General features: G+C 38.5%; 1 protein-coding gene across 1 annotated transcript; it reads right to left on the bottom strand.

The window, feature by feature from the left end:
- Nucleotides 1-322: 322 nt before the first annotated feature.
- Nucleotides 323-3348, bottom strand: LOC122660757 (mogroside IE synthase-like). The gene is made up of 2 exons (XM_043855995.1): nt 2661-3348; nt 323-1094 (listed from the first exon to the last, which is right to left on the bottom strand). The coding sequence occupies exons 1-2, from the start codon at nt 3342-3344 to the stop codon at nt 372-374; spliced, it is 1407 nt and encodes a 468-aa protein (XP_043711930.1). The 5' UTR covers nt 3345-3348; the 3' UTR covers nt 323-371.
- Nucleotides 3349-21866: the final 18518 nt, after the last annotated feature.

Here is a 21866-nt window from a genome sequence, read left to right as displayed (position 1 = left end):
TCACAAATACCTCTCTTAGGTTTTTGTATTTTCCTAAATACCCTTTGAGATTCCAAGTCAGTGCCTACAATTGGGGCAGCAGTAAAATTTTGTCCCACATAAACCACTTACACACCCACCATTTGATTAATGAAATCAAAAATTTATTTTATTTTATTTTTTGGTGGATAGAGAATTACATTCAAAGAAGCTCAAGGATACACTAAACCCTAGAGGGAGAAAGGGTAAAAAAAAAAGAGGGGGAAAACAAGAAGAAAGGTTCCTGAACAAGAAATAGTTTAAGGGTCTTATTCTACCAACCGGATTTAGCCCGATGGGGGGATCCTAAGAAGATAAAATATGGGAATTCCTATTAAGCAATCAAATTCATATTAGATGGAAACTAATTGAGCTACAAATTCATCAATATTATTATCTGAACTTCCACCTTTATCCACTGCTTCTTTAGCCAAACTCTTCCATTTAATGGCATTCTTCTTAATCAGTTCCCCTCTCTTTCCCTCCATAATTTCCCTTATGCAAAGCTCTAGCTCTTCTTTTCTTACAATCCCTTTGTCATCAACCCGAGCTCTAATTCCTACTTCCCAAACATCCTCAACATACTTAGCATTAGTGGTTTGATCTGTCCACTGTGGCAGTCCAACCATTGGAACTCCTAAGCTAAGTCCCTCTAGAGTAGAATTCCATCCACAGTGTGTAACAAAGCATCCTACTGCCTTGTGGGCTAACACATCTAACTGAGGGCACCATGAAACCACCAAACCCTTCTCTGAAGCTTCATCCACAAACTTGTTACTTAGCTTGTCTCTCTCTGATGCCCTTACCACCCATAAGATGAAGCTATTGCTCATCCTCAAACCCAATGCTAGTTCTTCCATCTGCTCAACTCCAAGCGCAGCCACGCTCCCAAATGACACATAGACAACCGTTCCACTTAGCCTATTATTTAACCAGTTCATACACACAGTAGTGTCTGGATTGAAGAGATTAAGATTGTAGTCTTTATCATCTTCTATCCCCTTCTCCAGGTACATGGATGGTAAAGTTGGTCCAATCGTCCTCAATCGCCAGAGTTTCGCCATCCACTCCACCACCTAAAAAGAGAGAACAAACTTATAAGGAACAAAATAACCCAAGTGTAGTGCCCAAGCCCAAACACAAAGAGGGGCGAAATGACTACCCCACCCTATTGATACCTTTGCAAGGAACTCACGGATCATGTTCTTGTACAAGTACATGAGTTGCTGTCCTTGCTCAGTTATTAGCTGACACGTGGATTTCCATTAAACTGTTAGCTTCTCTACCTCCACCCCACCATTTATTATACCCCTTAGCCGACTCATAACGAGTTGACCCATTTTCTCTCTCTCATTTATTATTTAATCTCATTTCTATTTTTCTTTTTAATTTTTTATTTAACGTCCATTATTTGGATTGTTTTTTATTTATTTTTATTTTTTATTTAATCCCATTGCAACCCAGGCACTTGTGGTTTAACAGGCTCGGCCAATACCGATTTGATACGGTGCTACAACAAATAGAATAGCACCATGTGGCTGACCATACCAATAAAGATCTAAAAAATAAAATATTGGTAAAATTAGTATCGGATTGGTTCCCCAATTGATACCAATATGAATTGCCCCATTTAGACGATCCGATATCAGTACCCTATCCTGTCCCATCCATCCGTGCCGCACTTCAACCTCCTTTCTAATATTTATTGGTATCGTCAGCCACATGGTTTGATCCCATTTGTTGTAGCATTGTCTCGAATCAATATCGTCCGAGACCATTAATGTATTCGATATTGATTACTAAATCGTCTAAGGAACAAAATAGTTGCAATGGGATTAAATAAAAATCCAACTAATGGAAATTGAATAAAAAATTAAAAGAGAAATAGAAGTAAGATTAGATAATAAATGAGAGATAGAAGAAGGGACTAGTTGTGAGTTGGCCACATTCAAATTTATTTTTCAATCTTTATTGGTATGGTCAGCACTTTTCTATATGTTGTAGCATCGTATCAAAACGATATCGGCCGAGCCCATTAAACCCCAAGTACCTGAGTTGCAATGGGATTAAATTAAAAAATTAAAATAAATAAAAAACAATCCAAATAGTGGATGTTGAATAAAAAATTAAAAGAAAAGTAGAGATGGGATTAAATAATAAATGAGAAATAGAACGCTGTATCAAATCGGTATTGGCCGAGCCTGTTAAACCCCAAGTACCTGAGTTACAGTGGGATTAAATAAAATTTAAAATAAATAATAAATGTTAAATAAAAAATCAAAAAGAGAAATAGAAACAAAATTAAATAATAAATGAGAGAGAGAAAAAGAGTATACTCGTTATGAGTAGGCTAAGGGGTTTAATAATTGGTGAGGTAGAGGTAGAGAAAGTAACAAGTTAATGGAAATCCACGTGTCAGCTAATAACGGAGCATGGATAGCAACTCATGTATTTGTATAAGGACATGATCCGGACTCGGGAAGTCATCCCCACAGAGAACACTTACTCAAAGTAAGACAATGTATGATTAGAAATTAAAACTAAAAGTCTTTACTTGGATTATTTAAAAACTCCTGCATGAAGATAACAACTCATAAAACAATTTAAAAAATTGAACAAAGTTGAAATGTTTCAATAATCACCTCATTCTCCAACTTGTCGAAGGTGTTCACAAGAACCCAATCTGCTTCATCTAAATTAGAGAATTGATTCACAAGAAGTGCCAGGTAAACGGGATTAGATCCTACTAAAAGAAAAGATGGCAAGTCTTGCGGTTCAAGTGGTGGGAGCCCAGGAACTGAAACAGTACTACTCTGGTCCGGTGGTGGGATGCTGAGAAGTCCCCTTTGAACATGGTAGTATATGTTATCAACTGCACAAGACTGAGTGAAGAATGAGGCAGTAACCAACCCAAACTCTTTGGCTACATCTAAAGCCCATGGTAAGAATGAGTCATACACAAGGCACTTGATTGGGTAACCTGAGTCATTTAGTTTGTTTATGAGCACAGTTAAGGTTTGTGAACCTCTTTCTTTTAAACATGAAAGGTAGGTCTGGAAGCTATCGACTTTTGTGAAACCATCATCATCGAAGCCATCAGAGATGGTTTCAATACCAACTGAACTAGATTTGGCTTTCATGGATTTGGAGATGAAGATGGTTACAGCTAGTGTGGTTTTCAGGCCTTTTGAGACTAATCGTTTAGAGAATTGGAGGGTTGGGTTTATGTGGCCTTGGCTTGGGAATGGAAGCACCAACACATGGTCCCTGCAAGCTTTCTTTTCCATCTCCGTTACCTCTCTCTCTCTCTCTCTCTCTCTCAACATGTCTATCTATATATACTCACAATTCCAGAGGAAATTAAGGCTCAGAATAGATTCCATCTGAACAGCTGTGGGTTGTTCATGTACGTGAGCGGGGGTGAATGTTCATGTACATGAGCGTATGTGAACGACTCACAGCCGTTCAGATGGAACATTCCCACAGAATAGATTCCATCTAATGGCTGAGTTGTTCACATACGTGAGCGTATGTAAACATTCCCCGAAGTCTACGGATTACTTTTTCATAATTTGGTTTTTTTTTTAGGTAATTTACACATACCACCCCTGAGGTTTAACGAAAGTATAATTTTACCCCCCAGTTTTGGATAATTCTACGTACCCCCTGAGGTTTACAAATGTTAACAAATACACAAATTGCGTCAATTCACGACTAACAGTGTTAAAATCAAGGGGTAAAGTCACAAAAATGCCTCTTCAAGAAAGGAAAAAAAAAAAAAAAAAAAAAAACCTACAACTCATCTGAGTTGCAGGTATCCTTGAGTCTTGAATGTGCTAGTAGAGCTTTGTCCCTTCATCTTCGTCGGATCAAGATTGTCATCGTCAGCCCAATTTTCCATTCTCTGGTGAGTGGAAGAAGAAAGAGAGAGAGAGAGAGAGAGAGAGAGAGAGAGAGAGAGAACATATAGAGTTACTCAATTAGGAGAATGGAAATGGTAAAGTTTTTCTAAATCTTATTAACTTGATTTCCTTTTGCACAGTAAGAATTAATTTCTGGGCTGGGCTTTATTTTCTTGTTCAAAGCTTAGATTTTGATGGGGAAGGGGTTGCCGATTCTAAGGAGGTTAGAAACATTCTCAGCATTTTGTGCAGCTTGTGTTGATTTTTGGATGGTAAAGTTTTAAATAGTTCACCACTGTTTTTATTTTTTTTTCTGATTCTGATGATGGGGTCGTACGATCATCAGAATCATAGGTTTTGCTTTAATGCACTGGCCATGTTTTGTTGGCAATGAGCTGTTGCCATGAATTCTGCTTTCTTTTCTTTGCATCTTGGAAGTTTGATGGGAAAAAAAATAAAAGTTGGTAACTGAGCCTATTTTTATATTTCCTTATCTCTATTCTTTCTGAATGGGTTCCTTATTTATATAAAGCGATGCTTGTTGTCTACCATTTCGTTGGTTTCTTCGACTGATACTGAGACGATGTATTCAGTTGTAGGTCTTCAACTGTGGAGCATCGGTGAAAGGAATCTAAAAAATTAGAAGGAATGTGGACTTTTCATTCTCTTAATTGAGTAACTTTACCATTTCCATTTCATCTCAATGAATGATCAAAGCTTTAACAGTAAAGAGAAAGAGAAAGGATCTTCATGATTTTGAATAAATATATTTTTTATCAGATAAAAGAAACTATTTTTTACACGATATTATAAAAGCTGTAAAATTTTCACTTGTATAAGGAAAATTGGGCTGACAATGACAAACTTGATCTGACGAAGATAAGGGACAAGGCTCCACTAGCACATCCAAGACTCATGGATACCTGCAACTCATCTTCCCTAATCAATTTGGGGAAAATGAGTTACAGGTTTTTTTTTTTCTCTTTCTTGAAGAGGCATTTTTGTAACTTTACCCCTTGATTTTAACATTGTTAGGCATGAATTGACAGAATGTGTATATTTGTTAACGTTTGTAAATTTCAGGGGATATGCAGAATTATCCAAAACTGGGGGGTAAAATTATACTTTCGTTAAACCTCAAGGGTGATATTTGTAAATTACCTTTCTTTTTTGTTTGTAAAGTCCACGAACTAGTACTTGTGACTTTCCAACTTTGTGGTCATAATGAAATCTGAAGAAAGGGACAAAACGGACCGCAAGAACCTGATTTTTTCATATGGGAAATCAGATGACAATAGAATTTTGTGGAAAGTGCAAAATTTCATGTCAATCTGAATTAACCTCCACAGCCATGTCGTTGCGTATTGCGGTCGCATGTTAACAACCATCCCAGTGTACTGTTATGTATCGCTGTCACATACAGGAGACACATCTCTATCATGCCGTTACATATTACCATCGCATGTTGTAGGTATCGCGGCCTCCGAAAACAGGTTCCTCCGCCTTGTGGGCGGGTTCCAAAGAGCATTCTGAATGAGTGCACGTGATCCCTTTGAAACTATTGCAGGGGGGGATTTTGGTCCTTACTTGGAACAGTGTCAAGTGCATAGCAAATGCCCTTAATTGTGATTCCAGAGTTGGATTTGGTCCTGATGTCACTAGGCTAAGTCAATTTTTTTTTTTTAGCTATTCAATAAAGTAAAAAAAACCAAGCGAGCCTTAGCTTCTCTTCCATTTCTATCGTTATTGAAATGAAAAATCAATGAACATCTGTGAGAGTCCGGATCCTCTCCTGGACCAGGTGAGCAATTACTCTCCTGGTACCATAATAAGCCAACGTGTGGCAGATATAAGATGAGATACCGATTCTTCCTTCCTTATTCTTTTGTTCTCTATCTCTTGCCAAAAAAAAATTCTTTTGTTCTCTCTTCCACTCTCTCTTTCATTACGATTTTTACTTTATTTAATTAATATTTTATTCTTTTAAAAAAATGATTAAATAAACTACAATAAGGCAAGTGGAAGAATAAAAAATTGATTAAATAAAGTAAAAATTGTAATGAATGAAAGAGAGAGTGGAAGAGAGAACAAAAGAATAACGAAGGAAGAGTCTCTATCCCATCTTATCTCTGCCAAGCGTCGGCTTATTGTGATACAAGGAGAGTAATTGCTCACCTGGTCGAATTGCTACGGAGGAAGTGCTTGGCTTCCCTGTTCTGAGAAAGTAGGGGTTCATGTCTTTTGGGGTGTGTGCGCAAGGGGTGTGCCCCCGTGTTGAGGTCTTGAGAGAAAGTTGTAATTTCTTGGGTTGGGGTAAGGCGGGAATGTCCCCCCCTTGTATTCTTTATTCTTTGATTTGGTTGGTAATAAAATTCTAGGGGCCGTCCCGGGTCCCAGATAAGTTCGGGGTAAGAAAAAAAAATAAAAATTGCTCACCTAGTCTAGGAGAGGATCCGGACTCAATCTGTGAATGCTTTAAGAGTAAAGTGTAAAATAATAATAATACTAATGCCCATGATTAGGGAACAAAGCCTATGGCTACTAATTAAGCACTTTAGGGTTGTGAAGGACTTTCGTCTCTCTCTATTAGAGGTGGGGGTATTCTCTTGAGTATTATAAAGCTTTCCACCTCGAAGTAGAAAGGAAGTGGGGCACACCTGGGCCTTGGCCTTTATCTGGTGGGAAGAGTGGATTCCATCTGAGTGATCTTGAAGGGCCTTGGATGGTACTTATACAAGAACAAAATCCGCACTCATCAGTGGATGGCATATACATCAATTGAGTATTAGTTTTCTACTTTTCAAGAAATGTATGGTCCCCTTGGCCCCATTCTAGCTCATTTGTAGATCCTTTATATGACCCCCAGCGCTAAAAGAGACGACCATCAAAATTCAGAAAGGCCAAGGGAGACATAGGTGGACAGTCTAGCGCTTACAATGCTTTTCCTTCTTATAACACACTTTCCTCGGAATCATATAGGATCAAGTTTTATTTCTCATAGAGTGAAGAGAGAACCTTTTAATTTGCAAGTTATGGTGGTTGAATAGTGTTCTTGTAACATTATCAAGATCATTTTTAAATTTCATATAATAGGGATGAGAGTAGGGGACTCAAAAGGTTGGTTCAATCTAGTTTTGACCATTCTGAATCCAATTTTTACATGGACTGGTCTAAACGGTAGCCAAACCATTAAGATGAGATTCGGTTTCAATCAGTTTTGATTTAGTTTAGATTGATTTTGGCTTTGTACTGGGTTGCCTTAATTGCCAATTCATATGTATAGGATGCGTCTTCTTGTTGCCAAAGTGGCTTAGTGATAAGTTGTAACTTTCTTTTGATTTTACTTGCGGGCAGGTTTCGAAGAGCATTCTAAAATTGCATTCAGATGCCCAGGGGAATTAGGGACATACGAATGGGTAATTATCTCATTCGGTCTGAAAAATGCAAGTGCTACATATCAGCGCCCCATGACTACAATTTTCCATGATATGATTGGAAATTTCAAGGAGGTGTACATAAATGATGTTGTGATCAAATCATTTGAGGAGACCGAACATCTCGGTCATTTGTGTAAGTCCTTTGAGAGGATGAGGCACCATGGTTTGAAAATGAACCCACTCAAATGTGTTTTTGGGATATTTGCTGGATACTTTCTGGGATTTCTGGTACACCAAAATGGCATTGAAATGGATAAAAACAAAACCAAGGTTACCACTCCTTGACAATGACAACAATAGGACACAGATGAATGTCGATGTCTCTCACGGAACCTCCCAAGACCTGGAAAATCTTGCAAAAATCCAAAAATACCCTCACCTTGGAGGTTAAGCCTGTGGGACCCATTTTGGGCTTCCGTGGCGCCACAGATAAAAATTGTGACTACCTATCCACCGTGGCCACAGCAGATAAGTAGTCATTGTTTTTATACTACGGCGCTGCAAAAGCTTTCGCAGTGCCACGAATCGCCCTGGGACCCCTATAATATATAAAAGGGGTTCTGTTATACCAGTGCCCGAGGTCCTAATATTTTTATTGTTATCCTTGTGACGTGTAGATGATTCTGCCACGTATGTCAGTGAGCTGGTCTCCTTGGTGGTCAAGCCCAGTCATAAGATCATTGACCACTACACAGGCTTGCCCGTCAAAGAAAGGTTCCTCAACCGGCAGTGGGGAAAATTCATCGATGTCAACTTCATCGACTACCCTCCTAGTACCAGCCCTAAGAGAGAGGAGTATCGGAGGGCACACACAGTGTCGCCCCATTTGGAAACTTCGCTCAGAGATGAACTCAGCATCGCTGTGGGGAAGCTCTTCAGAATCATGGGGGACACGTCGTGACGATCAAAGGGTGAGCTACTAACCTCAAGTTTACTTGTTTTTCCTCCCCTCTATGGCCTTGAAGAGTGGGTCAAAGCCTATTGGCTTTCAGTGTGTCCTACCCTCTATGTTTCGTCCATGCTATCTCATGCTTTTTGGGTGTTTTCTTATGTAGGGCCCACATTCCCCGTGTCCCAGACCTTGTAGCTATGCCACCGTGCAAAGTGGACCCCACCCTTGATCTCCTGGTATTGTTTGTGCTATGAGGGGGGGCACATAAGTCTATTATTAAGTTTTAATTTGCTTCCTTATATTAAGAGGCCAAGCCAAACAGGCCCTAAGGCCATAACTTAGTTAATAAGGGGACTTTGGCCTTTATTGGCCATTACTCTTCACAACCACCATCGATTGGGCATTGAAGAGAGGTGAAAGGAAAAGGAGGAAGAGGGAAGAAGGCTAAGTTGGTGAGGCTTGATTGCTTGGAGGTGGAATCTTGGCTTCCAAGTGTCTTAAGGTAAAGCTCACACCTCTCTCTCCTCCCCCACCTTTCCATTTTGGGTTTTGGAGATCTCATTTTGGTATGGATCGACCTAAGGTTCTACTTGGGACCCAAGTCTTGTGCTCGGTGGTATGTTGGACTCCCTCTTGGGGTTTGGGCATTAACATTGAACCCCAAAAATGCCGTACTTGCTACATTGCTGCTGTTCTTAACTCCCATTAACCATAACCCTAGATGTTAAACCTGCCCCAAACTGACTAGAACCCTACTTGTAGAATCAGAGCCCGAGGTGACCCACTCAAATAACCTATGGTGTGTCACCCCTATAGTTAAGATCAATGGGGAGCCCCCACAGATGACATCCAGCATACCTATAAGAAGGTGGGTTGCAACACCATGCAGCTGCTTAGCCCATTACCTGATGTATGACTCTGACTCCAGGTAATTTCTCCCTAATGTGTACCTAGGGGCCATGCCCACAATTACATCTATCTTGCCTTGATAAATGTGTGTGGGGGGAGATACCCAGGTGAAAGTCCTAACCCCTGTGGAAGGCCACAACAAAAATCAGCAAAAATTAATTCTCTGGGTGATGCACTAGGAGTGGCATCCAAACGCCCAGTGCATGTCCGAGAGTGGCTGAAACAGGTATTTTGAACTCCATGCATGTGGGAACCATATGCATTGCTAATAAACATATTCAAAACATCCCTTCGGATTTATATAGGTCATCCCTTAGCCTTAGAACCATGTGGGCCCCACATACATAGATAAAATGGGGAGAATCAAGTGAAAAATGCATTTTTCAATAGAGACAGCTTGGGCCAAACAGACCTTAGTAACCCATGGCCTTTGCTTTCATTTTCCTACTGTTCCAAACGTTGGAGAGGAGAAGAGAAAGAAGGAAAGAGAGGGAGAAGGAAGGAGAAGAAGGAGAAGAGAAGGCAGGTGAAGCTAGGAAGCCTCAACCGAAGGTTGAAGGTAAACCCTTATATACCTGACCCTACCCCTTCTACTAAGTTCCATATCTGTACCTTGTGAGAAGACCATCATGACTTAGCCATGTAGCCATGTCATGTCATGTTTCCTGGTACAAATGTCATGTAGGATGCTAGGATGGCCTTGGACTCTTGCATGCATGCTTCTTTTTCCATGTATTACTCTTTATCCATGTCATTACAAATTGTTGATGCTTAGATTTCGAGTTCCAACCATGCTCATAGTGTAGTCATTTGCTAAAACATGTACATAACACCTGGATAGTGTGAGGATCCATTCCCTTTCCGGACCCGCACATTTTTCCCGCAGCAATTCGGGGGGGGGGGGGGGTTAGGGGTTATGCTCCTCGGTTGGACAGAGAAGGAAAGCGTCTTTTCAAATGGTTGTGATTTATCAAGGGATGGGGGTCATATAATTTAATGAAATGGAGTCACCACCTAGGATTAGGGCCTGTGAAGGGCTACGGGACTTCGTTTGGTCTGGTCAGAGATTCGGGGTAAGTGGTCAGGTTACGAGAGTGGGAAGGTGTTATGTTACACCCATACCCAAAATACACCCTAATATCCCGGGTCAGATTGGACTTTTACTGACGGGTGACGCCGCAATGCCAATGGTTAACACCTATGACCTTGGACTGTAACAGTCGAGGGGGGGGGGGGGAGAGTCGAATACAAAGAATTATATTCACACCTAGATGGGCGATTGGACTACACCTTGGGTAAACCTTGAACCCTAAATTTTGGTATATGTATCCCCTTTGGAGTCCTAGAAGTGTGGGTCAAGGCCTTGTGATTTGGGGCCCTTGCAGCAACAATAGAGTCACAAACGGACTCACAAGACTGGTTCTGTTAGTGGATCCGTCTGTGCTGTTTCTTGCCCTTTCGTTGTATTTTCATGTGGGACCCATGTCCTCGCATTACGGTCACAGTGACTAAGCCCTCGGACAAAATAGACCCCCACCCTGACCTTCTCGTAGTTTGTTGGGCCATGAATGTGGGCCCACAAGACCTAACTAAAATAAATAATGGCTTCTTTTACTTAGCTTGGGCCAAACAAGCCCTAAAACTAAAATACACTTTTAGGACCTTAGGCTAACCCAAACATATCCTAACTAATTGGACCTAATGGGGTTTGTAACCTTAGCCAAACAAGCCTTAAGGCTCAACTTAAATTAAAGGGATTCTTAGCCTTGGGGGACCTAGGCAAACAAGCCCTAAGGCCCATTTCTTTTATAAAAGGAGGGGTCAGCTCTAAATTTCCCATTTCTCCCCCTCCAAGCCAAACCGTGGGGGAGAAGAAGAAGGGAAGAAGAAGACAAAGAAAGAAAGAGGAATGGGAGGGGAAGGAAGAAAAAGGAAGGGGAAGCAAGAGAGCTCTTTCCATCCTACCTCCTCTCCTCTTGTTGTCAGGACAAGGATAGAAGAAAAGAAGAAAAAAGGAGGAAGGAGAGAGTGGAAGGTGGATCTTCAAGGCTGGCTGAAGCTGAGGTTTGGGCTCCACTCACCTAGGTATGCCTCCATCCTACTACATCTCCCCCATTCTCCATTTATTTTTGGGTTTGAATAGGTTTTATTAAGGAAGAGCTGACCTAAGGTTCCAATTGGGACTCAAGGTGGAGCTTAGCCCTTAATGGGGCTTTATTAATGAAGGTCTATCTCTAATGTTAGCTCCACTAAGCCTATTTACAACCATTACTGCTGCTTTGAGATTTTCAAAACACTAAACCTTATACTTGGGCCAAATGAGTTAAATCCTTGTGTGACCTTGGACCCATGACGTGGGACTAGGTTCTAGTGACCCTAGGAAGGCCTATGACTCCCCTCTTTGACCTTGGGGGCCATGTGAACTCTAGGTTCCAAGATGGAGAAGAAAATCCTTAAAAATATCGGAAGGAACCTAGACGAATGCACGAACAGATCCGGCGTCGTGGTTCTGTCCGTGAATCTGTCCAATACTTTTTGGTGACTGGCTCGGGCGGAGCCAGGAACGTAGTCACCTACTGGTTTCATCCGTGGTTTCGTCCCCTCTCAGGAATGTCTCAGGAATCGAACGGATGCACGAACGGATTCATAGAGAGGTTCAGTCTGTGAATCCATCCCTCTCATTTTTACCTTTTGGCCTGAACGGAGCCAGGGATGGACTCACCCTGTTGCTTCCGTCCATGATGACTTGTTTAAAATCTAACTTTAACATTGGGGGCATAGGATAGGACCCCTCTACACATCTTTTAACACTTGCTCTCGCATCTTTAGGCTACCCAACTCGTTAAAAAGAACGCGTCTCGGGGAGATTCATGTCAACCACGTCGGGTGGTGCTTGAATTAGGTGAGTGGGTTTTGGGTGATTATTTGGGTTTGCTATTCATTAGATATTCATTATCATGCCATTATATAATAAATAAACATATTGCATCTTTGCATTATTTATCTTGAATGCGAACTGATTTAGATGTGGATATGTGAATTTCTTCTTTATTGTATCGGGTTACGGTGCCAGGAGTACCGGTACCAGAACCCTAGAAATGTTTATAAAATTCATTGACTGTCATCCTGCTCTGTATGAGTCGTGCCGTGTTGGTACCCGGGTACTAGATGGAATGGGACGTTGATGCACCCGGAATACCTCTCGGGATGATAGGATTTGCATGTAGTATATCTGTGGTTAGGATTCTTGTTCCCCTATGCTATGACCCTTACCAACAAGGGTTTATGTGTTGGGTAGTCAGAGCACCTGTTGCCTGTGGGGGAGAGAGGCTAGGTCAAGGGTAGTAATGGTTATCGGGGTCTGCCACTGGGTGGTCTTGGTGGCTTCGACTGACATAGGCTCCCTTGTGATAACTGAGGTTTTATTGTGGCAATAAGTTAAGTGACCCACAGTGTCTTCCGAGTTATCATAGTAGCATATATCTAACTTAGATTTGTGTGCTAGGTGGAAAATGAATTTAACATGTGCATCCATCATGAATTGTTTGTAAATGTGTGTTTGTGTGTATGTGCATTCCTCTTTGCTCTCTCACTAGCTTGTGGAGCTAACCCCCGTTACGCAATCTCTTTTAGTTGATTATGCAGGTAATCTCTTGATGAGCTCCTATGGATGCGAATCGAGTGGAGCCAGTAACTTGGACCTGGATGTCGATGTACGCCCAAGGATGGTGCCCTTGGGGCATAATTTAAATCTTATTTTTTTGTAATCATCTTTAGTCATGTACGAACTCCATGTATAAATTGATGGAAATTATTTTATGGTTACGGGAAATAGTAGCTACAGTATCTGTTATCATTAGTGGACGACACCTTGTATTATTTTCAATTTAAAAATGATTTATGTTTCCGCTGACTTCAATCTCTTTTTTGAATGAATTATTCCATTGGTTTACGCACTCTGACACTATCATGCTTTTGATATTGGGTATAGACTGTGGATTGAGACACTGTATCTGTGATCCTGGAAGTTTTGGGGTGACACTTGTCATCCTAGTCACCATTTTTCTTGTAATATATCCTTTATTGAGATGGGGGCATGACAACTTGGTATCAAAGCGTGATGCTCTGCACCGATCATAGTCTGGCGTAAACTCTTGATTTACTCCCAACAATTAGGTTCTAATTAAAAGTCTCAAGATCATAAATAAATGTATGCAGACATAGGGAGAAGACTTGTAATGCCCCCAAAACCATCCTAGCGGTTTAGGACATTGACGGTGCATAAGATCGTTTATGTCAAGGAGATATGAACCGGAGTAAAAGCAAAACACAAACATAAGTATAAAATGTATAGATTAAGACTTCAACTAAAGTAGGGTAGCCAAACTAAGCTATTACAACTTTCAAGTTAAACTTAAAATTCTTAAATAAAGGTTACAATCTCCAAAATAAATTAAACTCAAACAAACTATGAGTTCTTCTAAAATTTAAAGAAAGTGTAAAGTTTCTAATAGCAGTTCTCCTCTTCTAATCCAAACTTTTCGTCCTCTTGGACCTCCTCCTCTAATACATCCTCACATCCAGGTTTACATTTATAAAGTTGTTAAACTAAAAAGTGGTGAGGGTAAGCTTCGGGAAAAGCTTAGCAAGTAAATCCACAACGACTATACAAGTGTGAAAACATGCACAAGTAATACAAAATGTAAAGACATACAATAATATGTATATATAAATCCGAAAGAAAAAGAAAAAAAAAATAAAATGATCATAACCATATTTGCTTATCACTACTATCGTAATGAAAAGTATATATGACAATAATCAACAAACGATATATCGAAAGAAGGTAAAATAACAAACACATCACTCCCTAATGGACTAGTGTGAACTAGTTACCATACACTGGTCAAGGCCCTCATGATAAAGGCGTATGAACTCCAGCTATGATCAACTACAACACCACTGTCCCCTCTCAACATCAAAAAACTAATGGAGAAACTAGTGACCAAACTTGCCCCAGACCGAATCAAAGCCCCCGAAGGTTTTACCAACAATGCCCTCCTGGAGAATTTTTTATCATCACCCCTCTTTCTAGTAGTCTATATAGCTTCAATAAGGGTAAGCCCGTAGCTCAAAAACTGGTCAACTTATCCTTGTCCCAACATATTCACCAATACCAGTAAGGTAAACGACAAAAATAACAATCAAGGGTTTGCTTATAATTTAAAGCTATACATCTAAGTTCGAAACTTAGGGTTAGCAACTCCCCAATTCCATCCTAACCCATGCTATTGAAAAGAATGAAAATAAAGTGTAAAAGCAGTAATTTTCATTAACATATCAATACATAAAGTGAAAAACAATAACAGGAAAGATTGGGCAAAATCTTCGCAATCACTTATTCAACAATCACATCAATGAAAATTAAAAGTAAACCCTAAACAAAATCAAATTTTTATGTATCATCCAAAAAAATCATGCATTAGGTTTTAATCATGAAGAATCATTCATAAACCTTCATCATACTATCAATAAATAAGCATTGGATTCATTAGTCTATAAACATGACATTATTAAAAATTATGCACACACATATGTGAATTAAATCATAAGAAAATCATCATTCCTTGCAAGAAATCATGTGTGAACAATTTATTTGAGTAAAAGCATGAGTGAAATATGTTTTTGGCATGATAAATCTCAATCTAAAACTAAATTCCAGATTTAAAACAATGTTTCAAAACAAATTTTATATGTAAGGAAAATATCAAGTATAATGGTTGAAGATCTACTCACCTTGTGTGAAGCAACTAGGGTTTCTATAAGTGACCTCAAATCAATGCTTCAATAATGTTAATATATCTCTTCCTAATTCAGAATCATTTTAATGGAGTCCTATGATTAAGGTAATGATGAAATCAATATCAAGGTATTGCTTAAACTCGGATTTGTGAAACACAGATTTTTGACAGAATGACCTACCTTCAGTAAATCAGTGATATCTCTCAGCACAGATCTTCGTTTAGGCTAATTCAAGTTGGGTTGCTAAGATAAGAGATGAGACTACATTTTATTGTGAAATAAGATTTTTCCAATTTAGCTCTGAAAATGGTCAAAATTGGATGTCAAGTTGCTGATTCTGCAAAGTCCGAATCTTTTTCTTCTCCTTCCTTCTTCTTCTTCTCCCTTCTTCTTCTTCTTCTATTCCTCTCTATAGTCCACGAATTTTCCTCTCTCCCTCTCTCTCTCTCTCTCTCTCTCTCAAATTTATGATTAAAAGAATGAGGATTGGGATTTAGTTATGGGGATTTAATCCTAACAAGAAAGAAGGTGGAAAGAATCCAATTTTGTCTCTAACTACATTTATTTACTTGCCCTCCAATGAAAATATTTTAAAAGGAATCTTGACCTAAGATTTTTAAATTAAAATTTTAAATTAGGTAATTTAATTTTAGCTAAAATTTATTTTTTGTTGGGATTTTATTTTATGAAGACTTTCTTTCTCCAAGTTTGAGTTTCTAGCCAATTGGAGATTGCCACCTCACCTTTCCTTATCAATCCATAATACTTCCCTAACTAAAATCTAAGACCTCCCAAGTTAGAATACCTCTAACAAATTGAATTAAATGTCTAAGCACTAGGCTAGGTTACTAACTATAAATTTTTTTTCAAATCAAATTATATATGTTATAAATAAAACCCTAATTCTACACTTGGGCAAGGAATAAACTCAAAAAATGAGGGTATTACACTAGGGCACACTACTTACCATCATGTGTACACCCCAGCAAGTCCAAGATTCTGCACTTTAACTTGCGTCAATCCTGTATTAGATAAAAAGACCAAATTACCCCTAGTCCAAAATCAGGGTATTACAATTCTCCACCCCTTAACAAAATTTCGTCCTCAAAATTTAAATTTACCTGGATCGCTAAATAAATGCGAGATATTACAATCCACCCCCCTTAAAGAAATTTCATCCTCAAAATTTACATATCAAGTTCTCTAAACAGTTGCGGATACTTGGATCGCATTTCATCTTCTTTCTCCCAGAACCCCTTGAATATCATGATTCCTCCAAAGAATCGTCACAAATGAAATTGTGCGATTATATAGGATTTGCCCCTTGCGATCCAAAGTAAATAGGTGTTTCCTCGAAATCTGAGTCACTTTCTTTGACTGCCCATCCATTGTTGGTCAAGACATTATGTTTAGAAATTTAACCAATTTACTAAATTAGACTTCCAAAATTTGACTTTGGTCATACTAAATTTATTGATCGACATAAATAATATCCAACATGGTAACTTGGTTCTTGGTTAAATTTTGAGTCACTGAGCTGAACCAAAATCAATCCTACTATTCTTGAACCACTAATGTAATATGCAAACTTGAGCAAATAAATCTTTAGGCTTCCTGGACGTTATCTTTATATCTTTATTTATTCAATCATAGCTTATAACAGAGGTCCAAAGTAAACTTCACTATAACTGAACCACTCACACTTGAGTTGGATTAACCAATAAATTGACCCATAATTGACTTGGTCCTCAACCATTCGATATTTATCCATATAGAATCACTCAAGCTCAAACCATTCAAGTTATTTTGTGTGAACCAACCAGAATCATAAATCACCTAATCTCACATACATGCACCTCACAATATAAGTCAAATTGTTTTTACCTTAGCATGTTCTACTAATAAGTTTTCAAAAATTTTTAGGGTATCACATCCTCTCCTCCTTTAAAAATATTTCTTCCTCGAAATTATGTGTTCCTCAATCTTGGAGGGTCCCAAAAGTCTAGGTCTTAACTTGTCCTCCGTACCAAATAAAATTGTTCCCTCAAAATAATAAACACTAGCATAGTAGGAGGATAATCAATTCATGTCAAGTAAGACATCAAAATCCGTCAAAATCTGCCGATATAACTCTAGCTTCTATCTATACTTGACAAGATAAATATACAACGTCTTCCACAAAAGTCTCCTCAAATGGTAAAGAAAATATATCACTCCCACTCCATAGTTCAAGTCCACTGCAAAATACCAGAGAGTTTCAGCCTATGTTTAATGTCTCTATGCTCAAAATCCTATGCTACTAGTTTCTAAGTTTAGGATTCACCAAAAGTCATCTCCAATAATTATCATGTGGTTTCATAATCAATGTTCATCATCAATTGATCGTGATGGAGGATTTTCATCACTATGTCTTGATCTTTATGGAAGTATTATGGCCAAACACAAAAGATCAACAACTTGAACCCAAAATTCCAACTCATTAAAATTTCTGTCTTTTTCAATTCTGTCCATTTATAGTAGAAATTAGGAATTAAAATTTATGGATGTCCAGTACAGTGAAAAATAAGTTTTTATAAAACCTAACTTATATTTTTAAAACATATCTAAAAATACCCTTAAGAATGTTTTCTTAACTTAGGTTTTAGTCCCTCCAAAATCAGTGTTCTGTTTCTGGCAGGTTTTGACCAAACCCTGATAAACAATGTATAAAGTACTCTTCCAGAATTCAATAGATTCTAAATTCTTTATGGTAGAAATTATACTCATTAAGAAAACTAATGTAAAATTTTTAGATTAAAATTCTACTTCTAAGTTCCTCTGTTAACACCATCTTCCTCGGACTCCGAAATCTCACAGATTCTAGTAGGTCATGGGTTTCATTAATTATTTGACATTTCAATTCGATTCTAAGTTCAATAAAATTTTATGGGCATACTCCACACATATCTAGGTATCTCTAGTTAAATTTTCAAGCCCAGATTCAATTTCTAAGTGTGTTTAATATGTTTATGCAATTTTGGGTTTCTACACAGTGAATTCTAGAAATTTTTTGCTAGTGTTCAACTTCCAAGTTTCAGTTTTTCTAAATTCTTATGTGTTCAAGTTTAGTTTCTTTGGTTCATGTTTCTAGTCCATATCCTATCCTAAGTCAAATCTAGTGCTCTGCTACCACTCTGTAACGCCCTCAAAACCGCCCTAGTGGTTTAAGGACATTGACGGTCCACAAGATCGTTTATGTCAACGAGATATGAATTGGAGTAGAACCAAAACACAAACATAAGTCTAAAATGTATAGATTAAAATTTCAACCAAAGTAGGGTAGTTAAACTAAGCTATTACAACTTCCAAATTAAACTTAAAATTCTTAAATACAGGTTACAATCTTCAAAATTAAATTAAACTTAAACAAACTATGAGTTCTTCTAAAATTTAAAGAAAGTGTAAAGTTTCTAATAGTAGTTGTCCTCTTCTAATCCAAACTCTTCATCCTCTTAGACCTCCTCCTCTAGTACATCCTCACATCCAGGTTCGCATTCATAAAATTGTTCATCTAAAAAGTGGTGAGGGTAAGCTTCAAAAAATGCTTAGCAAGTAAATCCACAATGACTATACAGGTGTGAAAACATGCATAAGTAATACAAAATGTAAAGACATACAATAATATGTATATATAGATCAAAAAAAAAAAAAAAATAAAACAAAATGATCATAATCATATTTGCTTATCACCACTACCGTAATGAAAAGTATATATGACAATAATAAACAGAAGATATATATAAAGAACGTAAAATAACAAACACATCACTCCCTAATGGACTAGTGTGAACTAGTTACCATACACTGGTCAAGGGCCTCATGATAGCTGCATATGAACTCCAGCTATGATCAACTATAACACCACTGCCCCCTCTCAACATCAAGAAACTAATGGAGAAACTAGTGAACAAACTTACCCCAGACCGAGTCAAAGCCCCCGAAGATTTTACCAACAATGCCCTCCTGAAGAATTTTTGATCACCACCCCTCTTTCTAGTAGTCCATATAGCTCTAATAAGGGTAAGCCCGTAGCTCAAAAACTCGCTAACTTATCTTTACCCCAACATATTCACCAATGCCGGTAAGGTAAATGACAAAAATAACAATCAAGGGTTTGCTTATAATTTAAAGCTATACATCCAAGTTTGGAACTTAGGGTTAGCAACTCCCCAATTTTATCCTAGCACATGCTATTGAAAAGAATGAAAATAAAGTGTGAAAACAGTAACTTTCATCAATATATCAATACATAAAGTGAAAAACAATAATAGGGAAGATTGGGCAAAATCTTCGCAATCACTTATTCAACAATAACATCAATGAAAATTAAAAATAAACCCTAAACAAAATCATATTTTTATGCATCATCCAAAAACATCATGCATTAGGTTATAATCATGAAGAATCATTCATAGACCTTCATCATACTATCAACAAATAAGCATTGGATTCATTAGTCTATAAATATGACATTATTAAAAATTATGCACACACATATGTGAATTAAATCATAAGAAAATCATCATTCCTTGCAAGCAATCATGTGTGAACAATTTATTTGAGTAAAAGCATGAATGAAATATATTTTTGGCATGATAAATCTCAATCTAAAACTAAATTCTAGATTTAAAACAATGTTTCAAAACAAATTTTATATGTAAGGAAAATATCAAGTATAATCTTTGATGATCTACTCACCTTGTGTGAAACAACTAGGACAGAGTGGCACAAAATGGAAGAGAAACTAAGGAAGAATTTTCTTCCCTCACACTACTCTTGGGATTTATACATGAAGTTCCAAAATCTCAAACAAGGTTTTAGATCGGTTGAACAATACACCAAAGAGTTCAACGATTTGATTGTTCGAAATAATGTCCCCCGACTCTAGAGAGCAGTTGGTCGCAAAGTATGTGGGTGGACTGCAACCCAACATCATGGGTCAACTTGAGTTGTTTGATGTTTGGGATATTTCTGATGCCTATCAGAAGGCTTTGAAGGTGGAGCGCCAACAGCAAGGGAGAACCATATCAAGCACCACCGATCGGACACCACGACCCATAGAGACATCTAACTTAAATATGGGGGGAGTGAACGTGTTCCCAACTAGGATACTTCCAATCCCTTGTGTAATCCCAATGCTCATCTAAGGTGCTATTTAAGTGGAGTGCTTGGCCACCGATCGAGTAATTGCAAAAATAAGCCACATGGAAAGGGGTTGCTACTTGATAATGAACCATACGAGGAGGGTGATGATGAGTTCGAACCCGATGAGGGACCCGAGTTTGATGAGGCTGGGCATGAAGGCCAAATTTTGCATGCGGATACCGGCGAGTTACTCATGATGCGATAAATTTTCTTGACACCCCAAGAAGAAGAAGGAAATCGTTGGCTCCGTCGCAACGTCTTCCATACAGCCTGTACCATTGTTGGTAAGGTCTACCAATTGATAATTGACGGAGGATGCTACGAGAATGTCATTTTGGAAGAAGCCGTTAAGAAGTTACACCTAGAGCTGAAGGAACACCCTACGCCCTACAAGATGACTTGGCTAAAAAGGGGAATGCAGGTAGCTGTCTCAAAACGGTGCTTGGTATCATTATCTATTGCTGCAACTTACTTTGATAGATATGGAACGATGTTCTTCCCATGATTGCCAGCCATATTATTTTGGGGCGACCATGGCAATTTGATAGAAAATCAACCCATGACAGGTTTAAAAATACCCACTCCTTCATGTATCAAGGAAAATGGGTTACCCTAGCACCTTCCAAAGAACCACTTAAACCTACTAGTATTGAGGCGGTACCCAATGTGACTTTGCTCACAATGAAAGAGTTGGAAAAGGTCACTTTTAATACTGATGTTGTATATGTATTGCTGCAAAAATCGGATCTTCCAGAAAAGCGCCAAGGGTTGATAGAAATACCTGATGTTGTGAAGCCATTATTAGCTGAATATGGGGACTTATTTTCCACGGATTTACCTTCTGGCCTTCCACCCATGAGGAAGATTCAACACCAGATAGATCTCATACCAGGTGCAACTCTTCTAAACTTAGCTCATTATAGGATGAGCCCTGTGGGGCACATCGAGCTGCAGAGACAAGTGATCGAGCTTATGAACAAAGGTCTTGTGCATGAAAGTTTGAGTCCTTGTGCCATTCCCGCCTTACTCATTCAAAAAAAAAAAATGGAACTTGGCGCATGTGTATCGACAATAGGGCAATCAACAAGACAACTATCAAATACAGATTCCCCATCCCATGCCCTAATGACTTGTTGGATTATATTTCTGGGGCGACAGTCTTCTCAAAATTGGACTTGAAGAGTGGCTATCATCAAATCAGAATCAAGCCAGGAGACGAATGGAAAACAACCTTCAAAACCCATGACGGTTTGTTCGAATGGTTGGTAATGCCTTTTGGATTGTCTAATGCCCCATCAACATTTATGAGGTTTATGACTCAAATCCTTCAACCTTTTCTTGGTAAATTTGTGGTCATATATTTTGATGACATTTTGATTTTTAGTCAAAATACTAACGACCATTTGAGTCATATACGAGCTATTTTGGAGATCTTGTGCCAGGAACACTTGTACGCAACATCAAATAAATGTTATTTTATGGTGGAGCAAATCCTTTTCCTTGGATTTATTATATCAAAAGATGGAGTCGCTGTGGATGGTTCAAAAATCCAAGTCATTCAGAATTGGAAAACCCCATCCAACATCCATGAAGTCAAGAGTTTCCATGGTCTTGCTTCCTTTTATCGAAGGTTCATTAGCCATTTTGGCTAAGGGTGTTAAACGGTCCAGCTTTGGTTAAATGGTTCGGTTTGGTTCGGTTTTGACTGCTTGAGGATAGAAA

Source organism: Telopea speciosissima, chromosome 5, assembly GCF_018873765.1.
Source record: "Telopea speciosissima isolate NSW1024214 ecotype Mountain lineage chromosome 5, Tspe_v1, whole genome shotgun sequence".
Taxonomy (NCBI): Eukaryota; Viridiplantae; Streptophyta; class Magnoliopsida; order Proteales; family Proteaceae; genus Telopea; species Telopea speciosissima.
The sequence above is the reverse complement of the archived record's forward strand: the minus strand, read 5'-3'. Positions and strand labels throughout refer to the sequence as shown.

Bases quoted from the DNA above. Each gene is read 5' to 3' on its own strand.
- LOC122660757 (XM_043855995.1), bottom strand. From the start codon at position 3,344: ATGTTGAGAGAGAGAGAGAGAGAGAGAGAGGTAACGGAGATGGAAAAG. The intron at 1,095-2,660 runs GTGATTATTGAA...CTCTCTTTTTAG, and splicing joins TCGACAAGTTGGAGAATGAG to GTGGTGGAGTGGATGGCGAA.